This window comes from Aulonocara sp. 'chitande type north' Nkhata Bay, linkage group LG14, assembly GCF_057382095.1.
Source record: "Aulonocara sp. 'chitande type north' Nkhata Bay isolate Kocher_YH1m ecotype deep benthic linkage group LG14, A_spYH_male_GT1.1, whole genome shotgun sequence".
Lineage (NCBI taxonomy): Eukaryota > Metazoa > Chordata > Actinopteri > Cichliformes > Cichlidae > Aulonocara > Aulonocara sp. 'chitande type north' Nkhata Bay.
The window spans coordinates 26,981,901-27,007,275 of NC_141357.1; the positions used below are offsets into that span (position 1 = coordinate 26,981,901).

Sequence of the window (25,375 nt, forward strand, 5' to 3'; positions counted from 1 at the left end):
TCACTGTCTCCTTGAAGACTGGACAAAAAAGCTTGAGAAAGGAATTCATACCATGCTTAATGTCACACCTCCGCATGCATGAACTATAGCTGTTTGGAGATGAAATGCTAGTTGTTAATTTATCATTAGAAACACAACTTTGGAAATGTAGTGAGGAGAGCTGCTTCAGACACTGTTCAAAAAACAGTCAGAAGATTCATTCTAGCCACAAGTTTAACAGATCAAAGCTGAATGGGATCATCTGTGCCTGCAATCATGAAGGGCTGAGGAGGAGAGGAGGTACAGCGAGGAGCTCTTTAAGTACAAGAAAGTCATGCTGTCCTTTACTGCTTGCTGACTGTCCTGTGTCTGTGTACAGCACCACTGGCACTAATGCAGTTGTGAACGTTACACTGTGGTCATTGCAGAAGGGGATCCTGTGGTTCTTTCTGCTCGTGTTTCTGCTGAGGCTGCAAAACCTCTGTTGGGAAGAACCAATGTACCAATGCTTGGACTACTTTGACAAGGAGAAGGGCTTCCAGCTGAATCCTAAGGTCCAAGAGACCATGGTGGATCTCCATGGTGACCATGTCTGCTCGCCAAGTTTTCAGAGCCAGTTGGTTGCAACAGTTAATTAATAATTCAAATTCACTTTTTGTTACATGTTAATATAATTTTAAAGTAAAGTTGTTTTTTTAAAGGCACATTGTGTTAACTGAATATATTTACTTTTTTCCACTACAACCAAATATTTAATCTTTCTTTGACACAAGTCAGTGAAAAGAAAGAGTTTTGAAGTCCCTTTCCAAAATTGTAAAACTGCATTGTACAGAAGTTGAAATCAGATTGAAATGTAACATATAAATAAATATATATGTGAGGCGAGGAGTTTCCCTTTGATGGATCCAAATCTCAAGAAAGGTGAAAGTCCTCATGCCAGTTTTCAGTGTTTCACAGAATATTATTTCTGGAGGTATTTTTTCTTATTCCTTGTATGCAATTTTCTTTATGCTGTATGTAATATAATATTATATAGGATTTTTATTTGGAATATAACATCCACAAGAACCAGTCTGTGTTTCTAAGATTAGATAATCAGGCAGATTGGGGTTTTTTCTTCATATCACTGCAACAGAATAGATCAAAGATGATAAACCCCAAATTAAACTTCATATAATCCCATCACATCTTCTTCTTACATATATTCATGCGTTATATCATCCAGTCTCCATCCTGTTTCGCTGTTCCTCTCAGGACATTCAACAGCTTATGAAATTAAATTAGTGAGGCGCACAGCTCTGTGACAGATGACGACTTCTGGAAATCAGGCCATAGCATGGTGGGATGAATGCCCCCAGCTCATTTGTGACACTGCTGTTTCTAATGCCTTGGCAAATTCCAAATTCCATCACCTGCTCCATCAGTAAGCTTCCCAACAATGTGATTACTGGGTGAACATAATTTTTAGGATAACAAATCCTGATGTGGCGTTTAATTGATTCACTTTGTCTTGTTGCATGTTTCTGTTCATAGTGATGGTGGCCTGGAGCCATTCCGAGTATGTATGAGGTGGAAAGCAGGTAAATAGCCTGAATCTGTTTGTCAGTCAATGCTAAAACAGAGAGGCAGACCCTCAAATTCCTAGCTGTGGGACAGCTGGAGTATAATCCACCTGATGTGTGATTGAAAAGACACACAGGGGAAACCTGTATGAATGCAGAGACAACATGCGGACCACATGCAGGAAACGCTAATTAAAGAACTGCAAAGCTGCACAGCCATGACACATTTTCTGATGTTCCTGTTTTAAATCAAAACAGTCATTTGCTAATATATGCAAGTAAATATTCGAGCTTTGCCATTTCTATTCCTGCATACACGGAATTTTAAAATGCACAATATGAAAAACTGATTAATAAATGTGAAATCATCATAACTATATTCTCAGGGAAAAAATAACTATGTAATAACAGTTTGATCCACAATGTCAGCATAAAAAAACTCCATTGTATTTTTAAAAGTACTGAAATCTACAGCGAACTCATTGTCATCTTCAAGAAACCCTTTTGAGATTGTTTGAGCTTTGTGACACTGTGAGGTGGAAGCATCTAGCAGAAGATGGGTACACTGTGTTCATAAAGGGAGGGACATGGTCAACAAGAATACTCAGTTGGTACTAAGGAGTCTAAAGAATAGCCTCCTTATTATGACATCATGACCAGCAGACGGACCCATTAATACAAGGCAGGATGGATCCATGCTTTCACAAGTCTAAACAGAGTTCAAACAAACCTCAACAAAAAAAATTTTGCCTTCTAAAAGCAGACATATGGCTGTTTTATGATCTACTGCCCCCCGCTGTTGTTTAGCAGTGTTGCATTGTGCAATTTCATACTAACACTAATATTAATATCGCTAAGGTTAAGGTTAGGTTGCGCTTCAGAAACTAAAACTACTTACTCCTTGTTAAGATATGAAAAGAAAATATTTTATCCTACAGTGGAAAAATAACTGAGGTGTAAGTTTTGAATATAGGTGCAAACCAGTCTAAACCGACTATCCTGCATCACCACGGGAGTGGTAGCATGGATTTATGATACATAATTACGGCACGTAATTTTCTTGTGAAAGGAGTAAAAACATAAAAAGCCACAGAATTATAATCCTAATCTAAAAACTAAGTCATAATTAACATAATTCTGAGATAATAACCTCTTGTGTGGTGCCTGTACTGGCTAGTTCTGTAATCATCACAATGCGGCAGCTTGAACTAGACTGCATCAGTCCCAAACTTTTGAGCAGAATGAACAATTAGCCACGTTAATATCTGCGTTGATTTGAACACTTTGTTTTGTGTTTTACTTAAGAGTGTTTTACTTAAGAATAAACAGTGAATGAACTGTATTAGAAGTGTCAAACATACTGCCCATGAGTCAGAACATGCAGCAAAACTGCAGTGAAGTCAATAAAAATCATATTTTGCTATTAATTCAGGCTCTGTTTCACTGAATTGTTGCATTTGTGTCTTTTTTCTGGCTGTAGGCTTGAATGTGTACATGAATAGTTGTCTCTTTGTCTTAGCCCTGCAATAGACACCATGTCCAGGGTGTACCTGACCTTTTACCCATGACAGCTGAGATAGACTCCAGTCCCATTGCAACTATGAATTGGATAAGCAGAAGAAGACTAATGCAAGGATGCAAGATATGTGACATTGTGAAGAATTTCTTATCGCTAGTAAAAGAACAGATTGTGCAGAATTTAACCAAATAAAATGTAAGAGCCTGCATACAAATTTCTTAATTTATTTTTCAATTCTCCCACTCCAGTCTCACAAGTTTGCAGCAGAAGCTCAAATTAGTTTAAAAAAAGAGTCTGCACGCAGACAAATGTCTCTCAGCCCCAGAGTCAATCACAAACACCTGGTATACAAAAAAACAGATCACCATTGGAAGGGCATTAAATTCATGGAGGGTTTTGATTCATTAGTTTCAACCCAAAGATCCAAAGGTAGAAAAATCACAATTGAAAAAACAATCAAAAAAGTCACACCCATAAATGAATGAATGAATGAATGAATGAATGAATGAATGAATGAATGAATGAATAGCTTAATTTGTTAGTCTATATCGTATTATGCCCAGGCTCAACAAGGCTACACAACAATGTTATGATATGAATATTGCTAAAACATTACTAGTTTTCCATTTCCACACTTTATTTCTGTGTCAGTGCTAAACAATCAAATAATATTCATGTATCTGAGATCCGTGTGTCGGTGTCGGTCCTGCCTCATAACAACGTTGGTCTGAAATTAGACAGGATTGCTCTGTTGGAGGTAAAGGGGGAAATATTTCTTTGTGTATATTAAACTCTCTTTTCTTTATTAATTTATTCACTATAATAAACATATTATTAATTTTGTGTTTGCTGTAAGCCAAATTTAGGTTACCTGCGTTGGCTTGCTAATGAGAGTTTTTAAAAGCATTAGTTAACTTCCTGGCTAATGATAACTAAATGCTCAGTGAGCCAAATGAGCAATAACGATGCTCCTGAATCATCATTATAATGATGCAGAAGCAACACCAATATGGTGATTTCAGATTGTACGACTCCAAATCTGATATTATTATGCAACTTTACTCTGACTGTCAGTGCCTGAGATTGTGGCTATAGTAATAATAATAATAATAATGGATTGCATTTATAGAGCGCTTTTCGAGAACCTCAAAGCGCTTTACAATTCCATTATTCATTCACTCTCATATTCACACACTGGTGGAGGCAGCTACAGTTGTAGCCACAGCTGCCCTGGGGCAGACTGACAGAAGCGAGGCTGCGATATCGCACCATCAGCCCCTCTGGCCATCACCAGTAGGTGGTGGGTGAAGTGTCTTGCCCAAGGACACAACGACCGAGACTGTCCAAACTGGGGCTCGAACCGGCAACCTTCCGATTACAAGACGAACTGCCAACTCTTGAGCCACGATTGCAATGTATAGTATGGCTGGCTGCATTTTCTAATAAAACAGCCCACACTAATGTTAAAATTCTGGGCATGTATTTATGTCTACATTTCCTGCCTATATATAGGTTGTTAATGGCACTAAAACGAATCGACTTGTCACAAATAAATGGCTGCCAAGATAATAATCTGCTGTACTAATCATTTGTATAACTCCAGTGCTTTATATTTGACAGCAACATGGTGCCAATAGGTTTTAACTAGGATCTGGAGTGTACTTTCAAATAAAATTCCTTTTAAAACAAAGTCATTACACAAAAGTTCTAGGGTAGAGTTGAGAACACTTGGTAAGGCTTCTTGTTAGCAACATAAAAGAATACACACTCACTCTTATGTCGCAGTCACTTACTCCACCTAATTAAGAGCTCTTAGGGCAATGCTCACACTGCCAGTGCTACAAATGGGTTTCCAGGTTCCCTCGGGTGCAGTGTGGAGCAACTCCGGAATAAAAATAAACACACGACAACTGCGGCATGATAATGCATTTGCCAAAGCTGATACAGGGGGTCCCCGAGCGGAGGAGGAGTGACTTCAAAGGCGGGAACTGAACCCTGCATGTGTGTCAATGCGCTTTTTATGTATACATTTGGTGTACGATTGTTGGCTGTTCGTGCAGTGATTGAGCTTCTTCTTTCTTCTTCCCAATGCCAGGAAGGATGATTAAGATGTGGTATCTCTAGCAGAGCCAGACTGCCATAAAAACCTGTGTGATCTCAACAGTTTCCCAAAAAATATTTGAGAGAAGATATGATTGCCTGCCTTCTGCTTCTTATCAGGGAGGCCGAAAAGTGTTGAATAAAAGCAAACTGGACCTCTGGGTAGCTCATTAAAGGATGAAGGGATGAAAGGAAATTAAATAAAAGCCTGTATTTATGGATAATTTCCTTTCTATTTCCCACTTAAAACGCTAATACGGTGTGGTAAATGCGTTGCCTGGCTGCAGATTCATGCTGACAATTACCAAAAGAACCCCAGTAGGTTTAAGGAGTTGGATTTTTTTTAAATCCAAGGCAAGAACAGATGTGATGTGCCAGTTGCTATGTCAGCACACAGGCTGATAAATTAACCCAGCAGCAATTAAATTTTACTTCATATAAATAAAAAAAGAAGATCCTTTTGGAGAAAGAAGAAAAGGAAAGAACATTACTAATAAACAGGAAACTGATTATTGCTAAACTGAATACACTGGAAGCACCTATGCAGTGGAACAGCTAAAGAGACATGGGTCCTTTTTCCAGCAGTACCGTGTTTCAGTATCATATTATATATACTTTATACCTTATTGAAAAATTGCCTATTTAAAATTGGACGAGATTGGTGGTATCATATTTATTTCATTTCTGTCAGAAGAGAAGAGAAGAGAAGAGAAGAGAAGAGAAGAGAAGAGAAGAGAAGAGAAGAGAAGAGAAGAGAAGAGAAGAGAAGAGAAGAGAAGAGAAATACTTTTGGAGAACAGAGAAGATCTAAAGGACTGGGAGAGTTTCTTCCTGGTGTCTGCTTGCTGTTTCTGCCCCGAAGCTACAAAAAAGGAAGAGGCAGAAACAAAGATGACGATAGAGAGAAGACAGGGGGAACGTGCTGTGATTCATCATCATCATCAGTGCAGGAGAGACACATGAGGAAAAACACATTTTACATGGAAAAGCCATTTCCTCCATGTGGAGGAGATTAGTATCTATACATGCTCCTCCATACCTTCCTCTTCCTTTCATTTTTTGTTCAGTTTCTCTCACAGCAAGAGCAGATTGTCCATGAAGCACAAGAGTTGTTCAAAACGAATAAAGCGCTAGTGTCATGTCCAAGGTTGGCAGGGCCCTCCCTCTAAAACCCCAAAATGAGAAAGAAAAACACACAAACCCTGGCACTGCAAGGGGTGGTGGCGGGGGCTGAAAGCTTGACGTATTCTGCTTTTAAGTGCCAAGGATTCTCCATATTTTCAACATCATAAAAGGGCTGCTGTAATAGCCCGGGGACTGTTAGGGCTTCAATTTGACCATCAAGACTCAATTCACAGCTCTGCCACATTGTATGGCGCTTAACATCCCCTGCCTGATTTTCAAAATGATCCTATTTCTCTTGATGCCACCGACAATCAAGCCCACCTCTTTTACTGAGCTATGGCATGTGGTAATGCTATGTGGTGTGTCAGTTTCTGAGACATGTTCTCACCAAGGATTGTACTGACAGAACTTGTGAACATCGCAGATATGGTTAGATTTCTGTAACAGTGCAGAAGATCCAGATCTTACAGGATGCAGATCTATATGGACTGAGGGCAGAGTTATCCAATCGAGAAATTAAGGGGGTTTTCTGCCCCCTAGTGACACGTACAAAGGGGCATTTTCAGCACCAGGGACAGTTTCCCGCTGCTGCTCCTCATCAACATTTCTCATATAAGCTGACATAAACGCTCAGCAGTTTACAAATTAAAATTAAAATATTGCCCCGAGTGTAATGAATTCTTTCTGTATTTGAAACGCCAATAAACATCAGCCTAAATACTGCCTAATGAATCCCTCATGCAAATGACAACGCGATTAGGTTCCTTATTCCAGCGTTTGTAGCAGAGTGGGTGATGATAATTCCCCACAACAAGCGCAGTGGAGATATTACGCTCCAGCCTTCTTGCGATGTAGGCTGGTGCGCACGCGAAGGAATGTGTGCACCGCACTGTCTTCTGTGAGACAGATATACCAAATAACCACAATGTCCAAGTGCTGAAAATGATCACTTACCCCTCTCCAAACTAAGATTTCTGCAAACTTCAAGCTCTGCCATTTAGGACTGAAGTTGTTGGTCTCACAAAATCCCTCCATGCGCTTCGGGCATCATTTTATTCCCTAGTTGTGGCGGTTTGAAATGCCAAGATGCCATCAAAAAGTATCCGATTAGTCCATTTCTCCATGATGACTAGACTGTTCACAATAAGCGCGTCATAATCATAAAGTGACACTTGTTTTAAGAATCCAAAAAACAAGCCCCAGAAGCAAACTGCTCCTCAGTACCTGCCTCCCTGTACTGTCTGCAGAGTGGATTCACAAATCACCAAAGCTCACATCCACAGCCTGTGCGCGCACATCCTCTCCTCTCACCAGGCGCAACACAGGAGCAAAACGATAAGCCGATTTCTCACACGCTCGATGGGTTTGGCGGAGAGTGGATGTTAATGAGCGAGAGCTCAAGACGGGCGTGGAATGAATGAACGTGAATGATAGCGCACAGCGCGTTGGCTTTAGCCACTCGAGTTGGTCATTTGGACATTTTCGCCAGTTTTTGGTTGTTGTTTTTTTGCGTGGATCAGCTGCTTGACGACAGTTTAAATTCCTCACCAAAATCAGCTCGTGCAACATCCGTTTGTTTTGTTACAAGCATATTTTTTTTGGTCAGTGATTGATTGTAGTCTTAAACGATAAAAACAACAACAACAAATACGGCACAATTGCGCAGCGATGCCAGCGCTATGACCCACTTTACATTGCCTGTCTCTTTCCATGCTTACTCCAAGACACAACAGGAAGCAGGCTTCGTGAAATAATAGGAATGCAATAAACACATTGGGACATATTGGTTCCCCAGAGAGAGCGACAGAGGCAGAGCAAGTCCCGTGTAAACATTAATGAATAGGTAGGTTTTTTTTTAGCGTTTAAATTGCGTGTGAGCGTTTTTATGTGTGTGTCCAGCCGGGAGCGTATCATCCCAGTAGAGTCATTTCCCTAATGAAAGTTTACTCAGTCTGAATCTCATAGATTAGTTTCGTCCACTGGTCCTCGTTAAAGCCATTTCATTTAGGACTGCGAGAGACAATTTCGGAATGACCGAGCAGACACACAGACGCGCAGTGTTCAAACACTGGGAGCCAGAGGCAGAGGTTACCAAATCGATTAGTGCTGTCTGAAGAAACAAAAATGCATGTCTGAACACGTGTCGCCCTCAGTTTAGTGTTGCATGACTGTATGTTGTCCATTATCATCCTGGGTATTAGAAGGTAATTGGTGACTCTGATTTAAACACAAACATCTCTTCATCCACACTTGCCTGATCAGAGACAGTTAATGGGCCCAGCCCAAAACACCTGGCAGTGTCTAGTTTATATATCATGATCAGACAAAAAACAAAATCAGCCAACTTGATAATTCACAAGGCTGCAAGCAACTTGGAAGAAGCAAAAGAGGCAGAGTGAAGAAGTGAAAAGGGAAATAAATATGCTCTGACAGTAAAGGACAAACATGTCAAGGACATTAATGGAAACATAGAAACTCCAGAAATGATGCAGCAGATATTTCATACAGCTTGTTTGATTTTTCTTCCTTTTTCACCTCTTAAAATGACACAACAGCTTAGACAACAGTTAAAAGATTAGTATCTTTTCTTTCTTTTTTTTTAAATTGGTTAGCACTCACTGAAAATGCATCCTCATTTTGTGCTCAGCAGGCTACACTTTTTTCATTTTCCCAACATTAATAGCTCCCAGATTCTAAAAGAAAAGGCAACTTCATCCTCAGAGAAATTATATATACAAATTATAAATACATGGCCAGAAATTGTCTGAAATTTCATACACATGGTGATTTCTAAGCATAACAGATGGGAAAACAAGTAATTGTGTTTTCTCTCTGTGTCAGTCAGCTCAGTCCATCATCCACAGAAGAGCACTGAAGCAGTCATGCTTGTTTTCTACTACAGTTCACTGACAAGAAACGGTACAGCCAAAGCATAGCACACAGTCTACCGAAGTAGGATGGAGAGTCGGGAGGCAGTTTGTCAAGGTGAGGCTGTAAATGGTTTGTCGGCTGTAGGTGTGTCAAACTCAGAAGCAAACCAACCCATCAGAGATTTTTCATGGATTTTTCTGACAGAGCTGTCAGTGCAGAGATCAAGATCAAACTGATGCAACTGCATGTCTGGATTTAGTTCAGATTAAGAAAAACTGTAAGGAAAAACCGACTTAGATTATATCTAACGTAAACAGTAAAGTCTCTCAACATTTCAGATGATGTGTATTACAAAAAAGAAAAGTATGGCATTTCCAAAGAAGCTGTAGTGTTAATAAAAAATAAAATGCAGTGATGTCCAAATAATTTCAACCCCCTTTACTTGAAAATACTATTAATGTAATATATAAATGTTGAAAACTGACTGTTTTGTCATTTTGAATGTGATGACAGGGGTATTTTTAACATCACTGTGTTTCAGCACCTCTTCTTTTAACAAAAAGCTGTAAATGCTTGGGTGGTGAGGAGATGAACTGTTGGAGTTTTAAAAGCAATGCATTTCAGCAGTAATTTTTTCAGTAGTCAATTTTTTTGTCATTTTACAGCAATATGACAAAATTTGGGTGGGTGTCAGGTCTGGACTGGAGGCAGATCAGTTTAGAACCTAGATTCTTTCACTACAATGCCATGCTGTTGTTTGAATGATATAGTTTGATATAACAAAGGTAACAGAAGAAAGAAAGAAAGAAAGAAAGAAAGAAAGAAAGAAAGAAAGAAAGAAAGAAAGAAAGAAAGAAAGAAAGAAAGAAAGAAAGAAAGCAATGCTCCAAAACCTGTATACATTGTCCGGCATGATGGTACCTTCACGACAGATAAGGGGTACCCATGCTAAAGATACCAGTGCACTCTCGTTCAGTCAAGCAGGTATTAGCTGCTAATAATCTGGATCGGTCTTCTTCGCTGTAGCCTCTATGATTTCCAAAAATAATTTCAATGCATCAAAGAACAGAATACGTTTTCAACTCTGGATGTTGCACATATAAGGTCTGAGTGGCAGTTTTAATTGTGGAGGGAGGAATGAACTGTGTTCTCTGGCAATCACTTCCCAAGTCCATGCACATGCCGAGTGCCCAAATGTCACAAATATTCCATCTATTTTTTTCCATATTGCTTCTTATACAGACATTTGCTTTGGTGACACTGTGTCCAGATATTTTTATCCCCAAATATCTTCCATTTTGCTTACGTTGACCATAAAAAAATAAAAATAAAAAATAAAAACATTTAAAAAAAATCTGTAATTCTTGAATTTTCTTGCATTTTATCCCATGCAAAGTTTCAGAATGGTGACTCCCTGCCTACTTTTATTTGAAAAAAGTCTAGATTCTCTATGAATTCTAGACCTCTCCCCTCTGTACTCTTACAAATTAACCTAATCAGTAGTCAAATTATTCAAATTATTATTTTATGATCCCTTGTTGCCATTGTCCCAACATCTTCGAAAAATGTTACTGTCATCAAAAATATATGTTTTAAAAACACAAGCAGTTACAACATATCAGTCAGTTTCAACATTTGATATGTTGTCTCTGTGATCATTCCAATTATGTATATTATTAAATGGTTTGAAAATCATTGCTTTGGTAACAGCTTCATAAACACATTACCTTGTACTGATGGAAATGTGAGAAACAGATAAGAGATATCTTGTTTTAACTTCACAGGTATTCTTTTCCATGGTGAGAAATTCATGGAAGGCAAAGAGATGCTTTTCATCAATAAAAGAAAGAAAGCAATAAAAGAAAGTCCAATAACCTGCCAACACAAACATCTATGAACAGTTTTTCCATGTATGTTATGCACTGAGTCAGTTGCTTGCAGCTCTCTTTTTTTACACAATAATAGGGAGGTTTTGTTGTATTGGCTTTGCAGTCTGATTCTAGTCTGATATTACTTGAAGCACTTTTTTTGGCAATGCATCTCCCTCTAGTGTCCATTCTCAAGACATGCAGGTGTCAGAATATTGTGTATGTTTCTATTTGATATTTACCGTGAAAAATGCTATTGTCTGCCAAGAAGTGCCGTCGGTACTGCGGCTCTCCTTTCCTGTTCACCACCCAGGAGCTCATTTTGAGAAGAGGAGAAGAAACAACTGGATGACCTATGAAGGAGAGGACAATTGGATTATGTTGTCTCAACATGTTTGCAGAAATCTGGATAAATGTAAAAAGTAATATGATGATATATGTTATATAATAAAATAAATCTACTGCAGGTCCATAGCTGTGAGCCAAGTCACAAATCTTCAAACAGCAAGTGATTCCATTTTAAAATAAGGCTTATTGAAGGTTTAAAGACTAAATGCTTTCTGGACATGGAGATGTAATTACAATAATGGCAAAAGTCAACATGAAAGTAATCTTTCAGTAGTCCTTTCCTGCTTCTGCAATCAAAGCTTGAATTGAATTAAATTATCCGATTGTTGCTATTTAGACACGACCCAGGCTCCCTGCTGTCTCACCTGCTCTGCATTCACCAACTAGGTCCCGTTTCTCTAGCCAGCTCTCTTCGTTCAGTTTTTTGTCTCCTTTGATTTTTCCCATCTACTTCTCAACATGTGTTCCCATTTATCTTCTTTCCGTTTCTCTTCTTTTCCCTTTACTTCCTCCAGATTACCTTTCATTCCTACCATTTCCATGGCAGCTCTTAGTGATTTCCCACCTGTTGCTCATCTGTCTTTCTTTGATTTATTGCATCATACTACACACACATACAAACACACACCAAAGGTGTGTAGTTCTGAAAAGGCTTGGAGCCCCTGAGACAGTTATTGCCGTCTGGTTTCAGCTGACCTGAGGAGAGTTGACTGTTGAAACACACAGAGCTCAAGGGTCAAGTGTCTTGAAGGTGAAAGTACTTTCCTGTGATCCTGCAACCACCTTGTTTTAAAACGGACCTGTAATGTGAATGGTGTTTATCATAGACCACATGGACCAAGACTTATGTGTCCTATTAATACGAGATCCGTGTCATTCAAGTCAGAATGTGCATAATCCAAAAATGTCAGTGCCTTGTAGTGTCAGTGGAACAGTTTCAATTTTTTAACTCTTCTTGTAGCAGACAACTGGAATACTACACTTTCAACAATCAGTCAGATCGTACATTTATTGTTTAGGTATGCACTGGTAACTGCTGCTGCGGGAAGTTAACTTTACAAGATATTTAAAGAAAGAAAATTATATGTAATAGAAACAACTGACTTAAGCACAAACCATATGAAAGCACAGATATTCACCTTTTACTTCAGGGTGTGGAGGAAAACAACAAAGAAAGTGTTTCAAGAAGAACAACAAAGGCACAGAAAGGAGTTAAGGAAAGCTTTGATAGCACATATTTCAGCTAATCAGTGCAGCCTAGTGCACTGGTAGTTGGCGGAACATGGCTTTGAATTTGTGTCATTATTCCTGCTCAACAAAAAAGCTTTTTAATTAAAGGAGATGAGACAACTTTTGCATTGCCTTAATGCCAAAAGCACAAAAATCTGAGGCTTCTCTCCAGCTCTGCTCCACCTTATGTCAGCAAAGTCTCTTAGGGGCTCTGAATTCACTGTAGAGCGCAGCCCCTAAGAGACTTACTGCTTAATTATAGAATAATGTTCCTAAATTCTGTTTGTTTTCATAACAGAGTCCAAATTAGAGACAGGAGTTGAGCAGCTGAGGTAGATGATGGGGGATATTGTTTGCACAGCTTTAACGGGATGTCAGGTTGCAATGCAGATAGATTACGAAAAAAAGACAAATCACATGGCAAGAACTCACCACGTTTGCACTTACAAGTCAGCAGACGTTATAAATGCTGTGCAAAGGCGCATAGCAAAATGATATCAACAATGCAATGACCATCTGAACTGACAATTCTTTTAGTAAGTGGTGTTTCTGAGACAGAACCACAAACAGGGTCTTGTCAGTTTGAAGAAAACATAGCACAATTTAGACACTTTCTCACCAGAAGATATTATAAATGAAAACACGAATATTAAATGTAAAGCTACACAGATAGGTACTGAGAAACAATAGCTCAGCACACTGAAAACAGCAGGAAGCAGGATAGCGCACTAGCTCTATATTAACATAAAACTTCTATACCCCACCACCTCAAAAGTTTACTAATTAGTACAGAAATCATCCGTTAATTGTTAAAAACAAACCAAATTAAATGTAAAAATGAGTTGTACAGTGGCTGGGTATATCAAGACTTACCATCATTGGGAGGTATCCAAGAAGCAAACAGTAGGGTTTTTTGTACTAAACAAACAAGACCTTCCCTGTAAATTACTGCATTTGCGGTCTTTGCTCTAAGCCGAGCTAAGCATGTTTATATGCAAAATAATAAGCATCGTTGCATCATCATTCAGCTGTTTGTGCATGTGTGTGGGGGTACTGTCATGCTCATGTCTTGTGAGTTAGTAAAATGAGTCTTATTACTGCATAACTGTAGTACCCTACTTAACCATAGAGTGCAAAAACCTCAGGGGAGTACAGTCCATTCTTTCTTTTCCATTGGGCTACTGACTGGGAGAGAGAGCAGCTTAAAAATAGATATTTCACTGCCAAACTGCCTATTTCAGGTCCTGACAGGAAGTAGGTCAAAGATATCCACAAGTGAAAAGCTTCATTGTAGTAGCTATTTAAATCATACCAGAGTAAGATTACCTCAAATATATGTGTGCAGCATTTCAATACTTCCACTTGTCCAGTCTTTTTTTTATTTAGAGCCAGCTCCAAATACATTGATGTTTTATGCATGCAGTGCTAATGCAGAGGTTACCTGTAGCATGTTGAAGCCTCTGCTTGTGGATGTGGGTTAAATCTCCAGGGTGAGATCTAATCAGAGTTATTATAGTTTTGTATTTTCTAATCAGTTTTTTCATTTTAATTTCATTTTAACTTTCTGTCTTTAAGTCAGTTTAGTTTCAGTTAATTTCCAGAGCATGTTAACTCATTTCAGCTTAATTTTTGTTTGAAAATGTTTAGCCTTAGTTTACTTTTTGATTCATTTTGAGTGTTAGTTTTAGTATTTTTAATTATTATTGTTTGGAGGGTATATGTCAGAGGCAATGTTTAGGAAAATCAGTACAGTATTACAATAAAAAAAAAAAAAGAACTGTTGAAAGCTGTTGGCTCACAGTCCTAGACACACCAAGAGTCTCAATACACATTCATGAATGCCCCAAATATTAAACCTTCCTCTAAATTCTTATTTTATTTTAGTTCATTAGAGTATTTTTTTTTCTAGTGTTTTCTAACAGTTCCTTGCTATAATGGTAAATTACAGTCATTGCATAACCATTCCTTTTCAAATTTAGCATCAAATGAAGTGGTTTAGATAATCTTGTCTGATAATACTTAAAGTATCCTGCAGTTGTTTAAGGGTTTAGGTGCATCTAAAGGTTTTAGATATATAATCGATTTTTTTGTTTTGTGAGGTAACAGTATAACAGATCAGGAACAACACAAATGGTCACATATTCAGGATGCGGAGCAGTGTGTATGTTGAAATTATAACAAAACCACAGGCCCATGCCATTTTCTGCACCTGCTCTGAGAGTTTACTCCAACATAAAGATTTTTGTTTGTGAGAATATGAAGCAGTTTTAAAGCATTCATTGCATATTTTATTGCCAGTGTGAGACTGGGTTGTAACATAGTTTACAAAATTACCTTTTCATTGATTTTCATTGCTTTTTGCATCAGACTGATTTCTGCGTATAGTACACATGCTGGATTTTCTGTGAAATTGTTGTGCATATGCATGTTTCACAGTGCCTTGCCTCATTGCCTCTCTTTCGGTGCGCTACAGTGTCAACAGAATACAACACTTGCTAATGTCTGCTTGGAAACGGAGTTCACTAACACAACAAATAACTGCATCTCAGTTCAACACAGACTCCAACACAAACTCAGCATGTGGATGAAAACAAAAATTTGTATTGGGCCAGCTACAGTATTAGCCAGGAAGCAAGCTAACATCAACAAGCTAGCTGTTACATGCAGAATCAAGAAATTCATCCAGTTTACTTTTTCCATTCAAATCAAGTGATCTGCAACAGCATTTCTCCAGTGTTTCTGAAGATCTGAAGTTTTTCTTTGGACTGTGGCCTGTATTTACTCATTTTCAATCCAATTCTTGTATCTGACCATTTCAAGAGGAATGAACCTCAAAAGGCTGCTACTCAAGCGGGTGAACCAATGTTGTGTCTACACAAAAGAGACAACTTGGCAAAGAACAAGTTTTAAATTGTGTCTTTTGGTACAAAGATATAATTTAGTCCCCTTTAGTTGAAATTATGAAAAACAACAAACATAATAAAGTTTGACAGTCAAAAATTTACATTTTGGCACCAAAAAGATGATTTCCAAGGAGCTGTTAGCCAGTCAAACATTGAGTTGTCAAACATTTTGACAAAACTGGATGTGGTGAACAAAATAACAAGTGTCATGGCTATAAAACTATATATAGATAAACAATATCTTACGTTTTTTGAAGTTTCATTAGAAATGGTCTCATTGCAATGGTGGCTGTCATGAAGCCATTTGTTACAGGAAAAAACACAGGAAGAAAAGGCCAAAGTTTGACACGAGAACCGGACTGAAAATCAGTGGCAAGAGGTGTTATGGACTAATGAATCAAAATGTAAAAGTTTTTGGTTAAACCTCATCAGTATGGTCAGGAGAAAGGTTCAGCAGTGAGAGTCTGCAGCCATCTGTAAAACACGGTGGAGGCTCTGTCATGGTTTGGATCTCCAGTGGTGTTCGAGATTTTGTCAAAATTGATGGAACTATGGACGCAGTGAAGAGCCATCAGACTTTGATCCATCATGCAATAATCATGCAATACCACCATTTGGAAAGCAACTGACAGGCAACAGCTTGATTTCTCTGTATAATAATGATCCCAAACATACTGTCAGTGCAGTAAAAGAATACCGAAAATGAAAAACACACAATGGAACGCTATCAGTCATGGGCTGTCCTCGCCAAAGCCTAGATCTCAACATTACTGAAGCAGTGTGGGATCATCTTGACAGAGAACAGAACAAAAAGGCTTTGAATGTGCCTCAATAAGCCTGGAAAACTATTCCTGAAGACTATTTAAGAAATTACAATGAAAGCTTCCCTGAGAGAGTTCACCCTGTGTTGGAGAATAAAGGTGGTCAGTTACTAATTTTTATGCTGGTTAGAAATTCTATTTGTGCCATACATACTGTATGTCCACAGATGTTTGCACGTGTTTTAATACATTAGATGTTGTCAGCCATCCCCATGTCTAAATGCTCCTTTAACTCCAGTACATATAGTATTACTCTTCTCCCAGGCTATACAACTAAGTATAATGTCAAGACATCCATAAAAAGCAGGATTTTTGAGGTTGAAAGAAATTAGAATAAAGCTGTAATTTAGACAATCTACCTAATCTAACAGAAATATTCCTTAAAATAAATAAATAAATGAACAAATAATCAAACATGTACAGTACTGCCTAACTGTGGAAGTAAAGGAAGTCGGACATGTAAATAGCACTGATGATTTGGAGGGTTAACATACCTGCTACCTCTTGGTCAGTCGCAGATCTATAGTTGGGTTAATAATGAACATTAGCACAGGAAAGATGAAGGAAGAGGGTTTTATAGTTTTCAGTAACAGTGTGGGTGTCCCCATATCGCAGAGGCAGAAAAAATAGGTTGAGGACACAGAAAATGGATAAAATGTAAGCCAAGAGAATGAGGTTAGTCATTGATATGTTTCTGTATGATCTGGATTAGTGGTTATGAAAAAGTCCTTACGCTAAGCATAATGTCTATAGTGAGACTGAGATTATTTTTTGAGGAATTAAAATATTTGATTTTGGGGACACCCTGAACACAGTATGCACCACCAGTTTATTTGAACGGCAGTGAAACCATGCTTTACATGAATAGTGCTAATGAAAAGCTCCACAGGACTAGAACAAAATAGTTTTGGGGGCAGTGATATTAAAGGGCAAAAAACAGCATCATGTTCCAAGAAAATGGGAGGTTTTTTTTTCTTGAAGGCCACTTGCAACGTTCTTGAGACATGACTAAAATATGTGCCCTTATATCAGTACACTGAACAATGTCCCCTTCTCATGACTGTGACACAAAGAGCAGCATCTGTTACGCCATACTGACACATTACAAAGAGTTTGCTGCTCAGACACGAATAATGAGACATACAATGATTGTTCTGTTTTATCTCATGAGGCCATCTGTCAGTCATGTTTAGAGTTAGTACAGCTACACTTACACAGAGTACATAGTTTGTCAGATTGCTTTACTCTACCGTATATTATCCTGAAATCTGTAAATAGACGCCATAAAACTGATTCCATGAACACAAGCAGAGGTGTTCTGCTCATACCGAAGACAGATGTGTTACTCTCTAAACACTGACCTTAACTACAACTCCAATGGGAATAAAAGGGATCCTAATAGCACACTACTTGTAAACCCTCCGTGGTCAATGAGTACCTTGCAATTTCTTGTTGAGCAGCTATCAGAACAGAGTAAACAGACTTGGTATGCTGATGGCTAGACAGATAGCTTTATAGTAAAGGGCTGAGTGATCTACTAATCCAGTAATGCGTTATTACAGACTGCACTGGAAGTATGGGGAACAAAAGTCAAAGAATTGGCATTTGAACACTTATGAATACTGTACACTGTAATGTATTGTTTAATACATTATTACAAACTAGAAATGTGTTTGTTTTTTTCAAACAGGTTTAAGTATACGTTTCTAATTTGGGTGTTTATGTCTGTGCATAGAGCTGTGTGGTTCAGTTGGCTGACAAGTGAACTCATTCTTTAAACAACTGTAAGATATTTTAACCAGACCACGAGGAAGGACAAGGAAGTTATAACATCTAAATTGCCGAGTCAGAGTTGCTTCACGGAGCTTTGACCTGATAAGGATACGGGGCGGAACTTGAGGTTACAGAGGGGTCAGCAGGATAAGTCCAACCACAGACAGGTGATAAATTATAAGAAAAGCCTGGGCACTTCACTCCTACAGTCAGAGGACTTGTGTTGGTGTAGGGGGAATGATTTTGTTCTAAGAGTTCAGGTTATTGCAAATCAATTCAAAATTGTTCTGAATAATCACTTTTAAAATATGTCTACCCAGATGGAAAATGTTTCTGGGAGTATGACAACGTGTCCATCCACAGACCACAAGGGGAAACTGAATGGCTAGATTAGCATAAACACATGGTCGCAATAATAGTTGGAAAAATGTGTATTTTTAGAATCATAAAAAGAAATATGGTATACTTTTACTATACACTTAATATATATATTGAATATATTAATACCAATATCAGAATTTACTGTTATCTTCGAAAATTTTATGATCTCAGTCTCAATTGAATAGTGAAAATCTGTGTGGAGAACTTGTGTGTGTGGTAAGGTTTCCATGCTTTACCATTGAATTGAGTGTTGGGTAAGGGTTAGAAGTCATGCTTATGTCAAGCAAAGCCATCCCTCAACTCCCCCTCCTGATTCTTCCCACTCTCAGGTTAGACTCAGACTAGGGCCACTGTTGCTCAGGTGGAAGAGCAACTCATTTACCAATTGGAAAGCCAGTCTCTGGTTTCTGGCTTCTCCCATCCTATGTCAAAGTATCCTTGGGGAAGATACTGAACCCCAAGTTGCTCCTGTGTGTGTGTGCGTGCGTGCGTGCGTGCGTGCGTGCGTGCGTGCGTGCGTGCGTGTGTGTGTGTGTGTGTGTGTAATAAGATTTGCAGTAGGAAGTACTTTGAGTGCTTGACTTAAGAAGAAAGGTGCTATAATAACGCCAGTCCATTTTCCAGACTGTCCTACTTTAGCAGATAGATGTCGCAGATGATTTCTCATTTCAATGTGAGGAAACTGATATGAGGAACAAGTGTTTTTGCGCAAGTTGCGGTTATGCATTTTACAGCATAGTTGACTGAAAATTGTTAGAAAGTTATTCTCACAAAATTAACAAAGTTCAGTCCTCAGCTGTTCACTTTATCACCTCATCCTTTCTTTTCCACCAACAAATGTAAATTATTCATGATCATGAGTGATCCCGGCACTCACAAGGAATCATGTTTCCAGTCCTACAACCCAACACCAGCAAGCTGATACACTGTTCACAATACTTTAACTCACACAACACAAGGAGTCACTTTACGGCTGATGCATTCCTTCACACACACACACACACACACACACACACACACACACACACACACACACACACACACACACGCACGCACACACACACAGCTTTTACAGTGCATGTGGGTGTGTGATAGAATAGATGCAAAGTGTTATAGCTGTTGCCAGTGCGTGTTTATTGTGACAGAAGATGAAAAACACAGCTGACTCATTCAATAGAAAACTAAGCTCAACAAGACAGAACTGCACATGAAAAAATGATATACTAATGACAGTTTATAGTATGCTGACAAATTAAAGATAAAAAAAACAACATACCGGGTTGCTAGTGTAGTTTCACTGTGCTTTGCCATTCTACATTCTATGCTATATTAAGTCTTTGGGGAACATGGATTACCTTTTTTTTTCAACAGATATTTCCAACTTGGGCATAGCGAGCTCAGTCTAACCTTATGGACCAAAATTGTTGAATGACCTCTCTGCCCATGGTAGGACGGCTTCCTCACTGCCTGTTTTGAAATATGTCTTAAAATTAGATCAAAGTGTTCTTACCTTCTATTTATTTATTTTAGTGTTTTATTGATTAGCTTTGTGTTGTTTTCTAAATGGCTTGGGAAAAAAGCAGCTGAACTTATTTAAGCTATGTGACACCCTTTTACCTCTCATCAGCACTTTGTCAAACTGTGTCAACTTTGTCAAGCTTTAATGACACTTTGTTTCTTGTGGATGCGGTATTGTCATCATAAAAGACACCACTCCAATGATGATAGAAATGTTTTATCGCAGGTTACAGAAACCCAGACTTTACCATTAAAATGTTCCCCACATTCGGACACTCTCATTACACAGGTTAACATTTTTCCTTTAATTTGTCACCCGTCCGCGTATACTTCATCCAGTAAGCACACAAAGACAGTCCCTGTATTAAAAGCTGACAGCATTCTGTAAAGTTTATGAGGCAGTAGCACCAGTGAGGAGAGTTACTTTGTGCTCCCTGTGTCTTTAAATCCCTTTGCCTTTCACATAGGCCAGCCACTCACAATAACCCACTCAAATCAAATCAAAAATCCCCAAGGAGTATGCTCTGGGATGGGGGAGTGCCCCATCTCTTTTTTTCGGGGATGGCTACCGGCTGAGTGTAATAAAGGCCTTTGTTATGCTGCCCTGCTGCAAATCTGTGTTGTTAAAGCTCGCATGGCAAAGAGCAAGTGGCCAAAATTGAATGTCACAGAAATGTTTAATCGGTCACACTGATTAATTACTGACTACGGCAGCATTCAAGCCAAAGAACAAGACTGAAATGTAAAAATGATCACATGAGGCTATTCACTTTGTTTTCGTCAAAGTGATCCGAGATATGTTTTAAGCCTGACTCTGTCTTACCTGGAGCAGGACAATAAAGATAAGGATGGAAATGTCTTGAGTTTTGGTTTTATAGAGCTTGTGTGCAGGTAGACACACAGGTTTAACAGGTGCACAGCTGCTTGGATACTGCATACAATGTCCTAACAACAGTACATTTAAAGTGACAGCAGAGTGAGTGCAGATTGTTTTAGTCTTAAAGTACACCGTTGGGAAGTAAGCCTTTTAAGTTAGTAACAGTTAATGAGTTGCTGTCTTGCCGTATTTTTTTAAGAAAGAAAGAATCTATCAGCCCACTTACGTCTTTTACTCCAGTTTCTGATTTTGAAGTTAAGTTGTCCTTCTTCACAAAATCGGGCCACTTTCACTGGTAGTAATACAGCAGTCCTTCAGGCTCTGGACTTCCATAGCATTAGGCACTAGTGTAAATCTGTTATAGTCCCAGTGGTCTGGTTTAAGGCAGGGAAGACTCCAACAACTTCACTGTGTGGGTAAGAACCCACCACTAGATCAAGCATGGTGCCTTTTCAAATGACTACTACTGGTGTGGGACTAGTAAACTGTGGAAAGCCTGGAATGGATTTCGGAGTGGACCGTGTTTCATAATTTACTCAGATTTTGATTTACATAAGTTAAAACTAAAAAGACACAATGAGCTTTTTATATACTTCAACCTTTAAAGGCATAAGCCTCCGTAAGCTGGCGTCTTTACTAATGCTTTCTCCAGTAAGACATATCTGTTTCTATTTTTCTTTATCTGCACAAAATGTTAACTGTAGTATACTGGACACTGTAACAGTCATCAACGTTTCTGGTAATGTATAAGAAACAGGCTCCTCTAAATCAAGGCTCCCTGGTTACCTGGAAACTAATTTTGAACTATTTACTATATGTCAGTACTGCTCAGCTATCTCCAAAAATATAAAATTGCCATTATTTAATTGAGATACAAGAAGAAGTTACACCAACAGCTACCTAAAACATTTAAACTTCCTGATTAAACAGCACACTCTCTCTGTGATCACTTGCTTTAGAAACGTTGCCCTCCTCCTGCTGTCTGTCACAGCCGTGGTTTCCCTCCCACTCCTCCCTCAGTGACAGTTTGTGTAGCAGCAACAGCCATCAGCCTGAAATGCACCTTACAATTTAAACCAGCCCACCAATCACCAGCCTCTTAGGCAGTAACAGTGGCTAGTAACATTTGCACAACAAAAGAGAAATCTGATTCATCACTCCCCCCCCCCCCCCCCCCCCCGCCTTCACTCCCTTTCCCTACTACTGTGACTCCTCCTCTTCTGCCTTTGTGTTCAAACTCAAAATCCCCTTCTACCCCTGTGACCCTCCTCCTCCTCCTCTGCACTAATCTCCTTGTGCCCCACTGGATTGACTGCTTCACCTCTCGCTACACTGTGACTCCCCCGCCCCGCACCCCTCACGACGCATCGCTGACTGGCCTCATTTTTGCAGGACCTCCTCCTCCTCATCTGCCATGCTCGGATGAAGCATGTGTAACAGCCACAGGCACAAGGTGTAATGTTGGCATTGAAAAGGCAATAACAGGAGCAGGATCCTCAACAGGAAATTAGCTTTGGTGCAGGTGTCGATGTATGCTGATTAGAATAACGTTTGCAGATAAATATCACTCATGAGATTTTTCAATCATGCCTACAATAACAGCATGTAGCGTTCTGAAAGAGAATAGATTTGATCTCCCATTTTCCACTGTGCTTAGTGCTTAAATGTACTGGTCACATTACAACTAAAAGGGCCCTCTTTATAGGTACTTAAAAGCCCCCTCACACACACACACTCAATATATAAGGCTCCCATGGGGTTTGGGGGCCACCAATATAGAGTTTAGCCTTGGAGTCGCTTTGTATTTCAAAGTGTGTTTCTATAGCAACTGTGGACAAGTGGACCCCCCTTTATTTTGAACACCATTAAATACCCCACCCCCGTCTTGAGTTTAGTGGGGTTTCCCCCCGCACACACACACACACACACGCCAACAGACGAGGCTGTGTATAGCTCTAGTTTAATTGGTAATGAAAGCTCAGGGAAGAAGAGCTTTCAACAACCTTTTTAATCATTTTAAGTTTTTTATGACTGAGAAACAGTAAAACATGTTTCAATCATTTGCAACAGGTGCACTAAGGATTTGATGCATAAATGTACTTCTTGGGAATAGTTTTTAAGTATCAGAGAAAATAAAGCAGATCAAAGACTTAAAGAAATCCTAAGTGCACAATAAAGGGAATGTAAAATATCACATTTTTGGCTTCCACTTCCACACTTCCAACAAAGGTTTTGGGATTCTGACTTGGAAATCATCGCTCACTTGGTGCATCAGGTTCTTTTAAAGATCCTCTTCATGAGTCTGAATACAGCGTTGTCCCTGATAGCTTTGGAAGTTCTCTCCCACAGGGTGTCCTCCTTCCACATACCCCGACCCTTCCTCTCAGCTTTCACCTCTGCCCTGTGCAGTCGTCTGTGGAGACGCCAGTAGAGGCGCGAGTCAGGGAGGACACCAGCTACGGGGGCAGTGCGAGCCAGTCCGAGCCTGAGTACCTCTTCGTTCATACAGTAGCTCCTCAATGACCCCTTCTGGAGAGATGGGAGAAGACAGGGAAATATCACTTTATAACTTGAAATTAATTATTCACTTTTCCACATAAAGTTTGCCTTACCCTGCTTTGAGACACCAAACAATACAATATGTCGTCCTCTCGGCTGATAAGCTTCAACCACACCATTTGGGAAGGGGCCACATTCTTCTCCAGCCATAGTTTCCCCTCTGGTGTCAGCTCCACTCCTGCAAGATGGACCAGCAGCAGGGATGTAGATACATCTGAAAAGAAGAAAGACAAAGCCTTTACCTGACATTTTATGTATTCTGTTTAGAATATGAATTTTGAGCAAGGCCTGAAACTGTATTTTTTTAGTAGTGTGAGCATAATGTAACAGTTTAGTGGTGTCACTACTGAAATGCTGCATTTTACATTTAACAATAAAGAAAAAAAATTGTTGTTAGATGCAAAGACAAATTGAACCCTCTCTATACTAAATGACTGATCAGGTTTGAAATCTTGAGTCAGGTGGGGCAAACGTGTTATCTGTGTCCTTTGTGAAGTAGCTGATGCTGCACCTTATGATTTCATTGCTCAGTGACTACTGTGACCTGATATAGTAGCTAACAGGCTTACCTGCCACTTTCAGTCATGGCAATTTAATAAAATATATCCGACTTTGCAAAGTAAAAACACCACAATTATATTATGGCGCAAAAAGATTCAATAATTACGCTGCTAAGCCATAGATTAGTGGCTCTGAATCGTATAGACCATGTATTTCTGGTGTGATAGTGCACATGCTTTCATGATCTCCTCTCTCCCGTATTACCCTTATACTTTGAAAGTAATGGAGAGATAACAGGCAGATAAATTGGAACATGCTCCACTTTAAATCCTTTCTCTGTGATGGAATGGACTTTCCCACGAAGGCTGACGTTCCTCTCAATAAAGCGTGCGGGGATGTCACACGCAGCTTGAAATTTTGTGATCTACAGAGGTGGAACAAGACAACTGAATGACTCATTCTAGAAAAACACAGAAAAAATGACATCTTATGTAGTAGGATGTCGAATTGAGAGAGCAAATTGAGATAGCACACAGTGGACACCTATCAGCAGGGTGAATGTGCAACTGAACATTTGAGGGTCTTTCTCCCTTACCAGTTTGATACTCCTTGCTATGACAATTACACCAGCAATGGCCAGTCCAGTGCTTATATTCTGGGGGAGACAAGAGAATAGTAATGGGATGAGAGTGATGTTACCAACCAGGCTAAAGTGCTGGTCGCTGATAATGCACATGAGCACTATACTTTGCTGGAGACAACTAGAGAAAGGACATCTGGTCAGCGCCATGAAGGCTTTTGCATGAGACCACAGTCCTTCCTTTCAACATATAGGCTACCAACAAGTGAAAGATTAAATGCAGATGTAGGCTGACAGTGAAGTAACCATGCTGTCTGTACATCGCAGTTTTCAAACAAAGGAGACTCCTACCCGCACGAGCGTTAAATTATCATCTGCGAACTGAGATATTAAAGTCACGATGTTATGAGACACCGGGGTTTCTTCCTTTCTTTGTTGTCTGTCCCTCATTCCCTCCTCACTTTCTGTTTCTCTGGAAGTCTGCGGCATGTTGTTGACATTTTCTCGACGCATCCTAAGCCCCGCCCACTCTGGGGAGGGACGCTTCACCAGTGAAGGCTCGTGCGGAGGCTCCGCCTTGTGGTCTGCTGTGGAAATGACAGGAAGGTGTGCACGTCCAATGCGTCTGAAAGCATCAAGTTCACAGCCCGTGTGACATAAAAAGCACCAAAATAACCAGCCCGGTGGATGGCGAAGCTGTTTACTTAGCGCTGCAATAACGTTGAGGAGGGGGTAGAGAAAAAGTTGTCCATGCAAAAATGCAGCTGAGGTTCACATTATTGAACACCGCTGGGATCAGTGACGTATCCATCTTTGTCTACACAGTTTGACCTAGATTTCTTCATTATTTAAAATATTCC

General features: G+C 39.4%; 2 protein-coding genes across 3 annotated transcripts in view; both read right to left on the reverse strand.

Annotated features, from left to right (window-relative positions):
* plch1 (phospholipase C, eta 1) overlaps window positions 1–7,609 on the reverse strand; it is a 54,912-nt gene extending 47,303 nt beyond the window's left edge. The window contains exon 1 of the mRNA XM_086261806.1: window positions 7,240–7,609. Coding sequence (XP_086117932.1) covers window positions 7,240–7,282 — 43 coding nt within the window. The 5' untranslated portion in view covers window positions 7,283–7,609. The remainder of the gene's footprint in view (window positions 1–7,239) is intronic.
* A 15,209-nt stretch (window positions 7,610–22,818) lies between these two features.
* miso1 (mitochondrial inner membrane subdomain organizer 1) lies at window positions 22,819–25,055 on the reverse strand. Of its 2 annotated transcripts, none has more exons than XM_086260271.1 (5): window positions 24,867–25,055; window positions 24,531–24,590; window positions 24,200–24,359; window positions 23,488–23,648; window positions 22,819–23,401 (listed from the first exon to the last, which is right to left on the reverse strand). In XM_086260271.1, the coding sequence occupies exons 1-5, from the start codon at window positions 25,026–25,028 to the stop codon at window positions 23,147–23,149; spliced, it is 798 nt and encodes a 265-aa protein (XP_086116397.1). In that variant the 5' UTR covers window positions 25,029–25,055; the 3' UTR covers window positions 22,819–23,146. The 2 variants fall into 2 exon arrangements, with proteins under 2 accessions (XP_086116397.1, XP_086116396.1); XM_086260270.1 differs by having other exon boundaries at window positions 22,819–23,404; window positions 24,867–25,053.
* Window positions 25,056–25,375: the final 320 nt, after the last annotated feature.

Excerpts from the sequence above, each read along its gene's own strand:
- miso1 (XM_086260270.1), bottom strand. The coding sequence starts at position 25,028 with ATGCGTCGAGAAAATGTCAACAACATGCCGCAGACTTCCAGAGAAACA. Across the intron at positions 24,360-24,530 it reads TAGCAAGGAGTATCAAACTG|ATCACAAAATTTCAAGCTGC; the intron begins GTAAGGGAGAAA and ends CCACCTCTGTAG. Across the intron at positions 23,405-23,487 it reads GTTTGGTGTCTCAAAGCAGG|AAGGGGTCATTGAGGAGCTA; the intron begins GTAAGGCAAACT and ends CCATCTCTCCAG.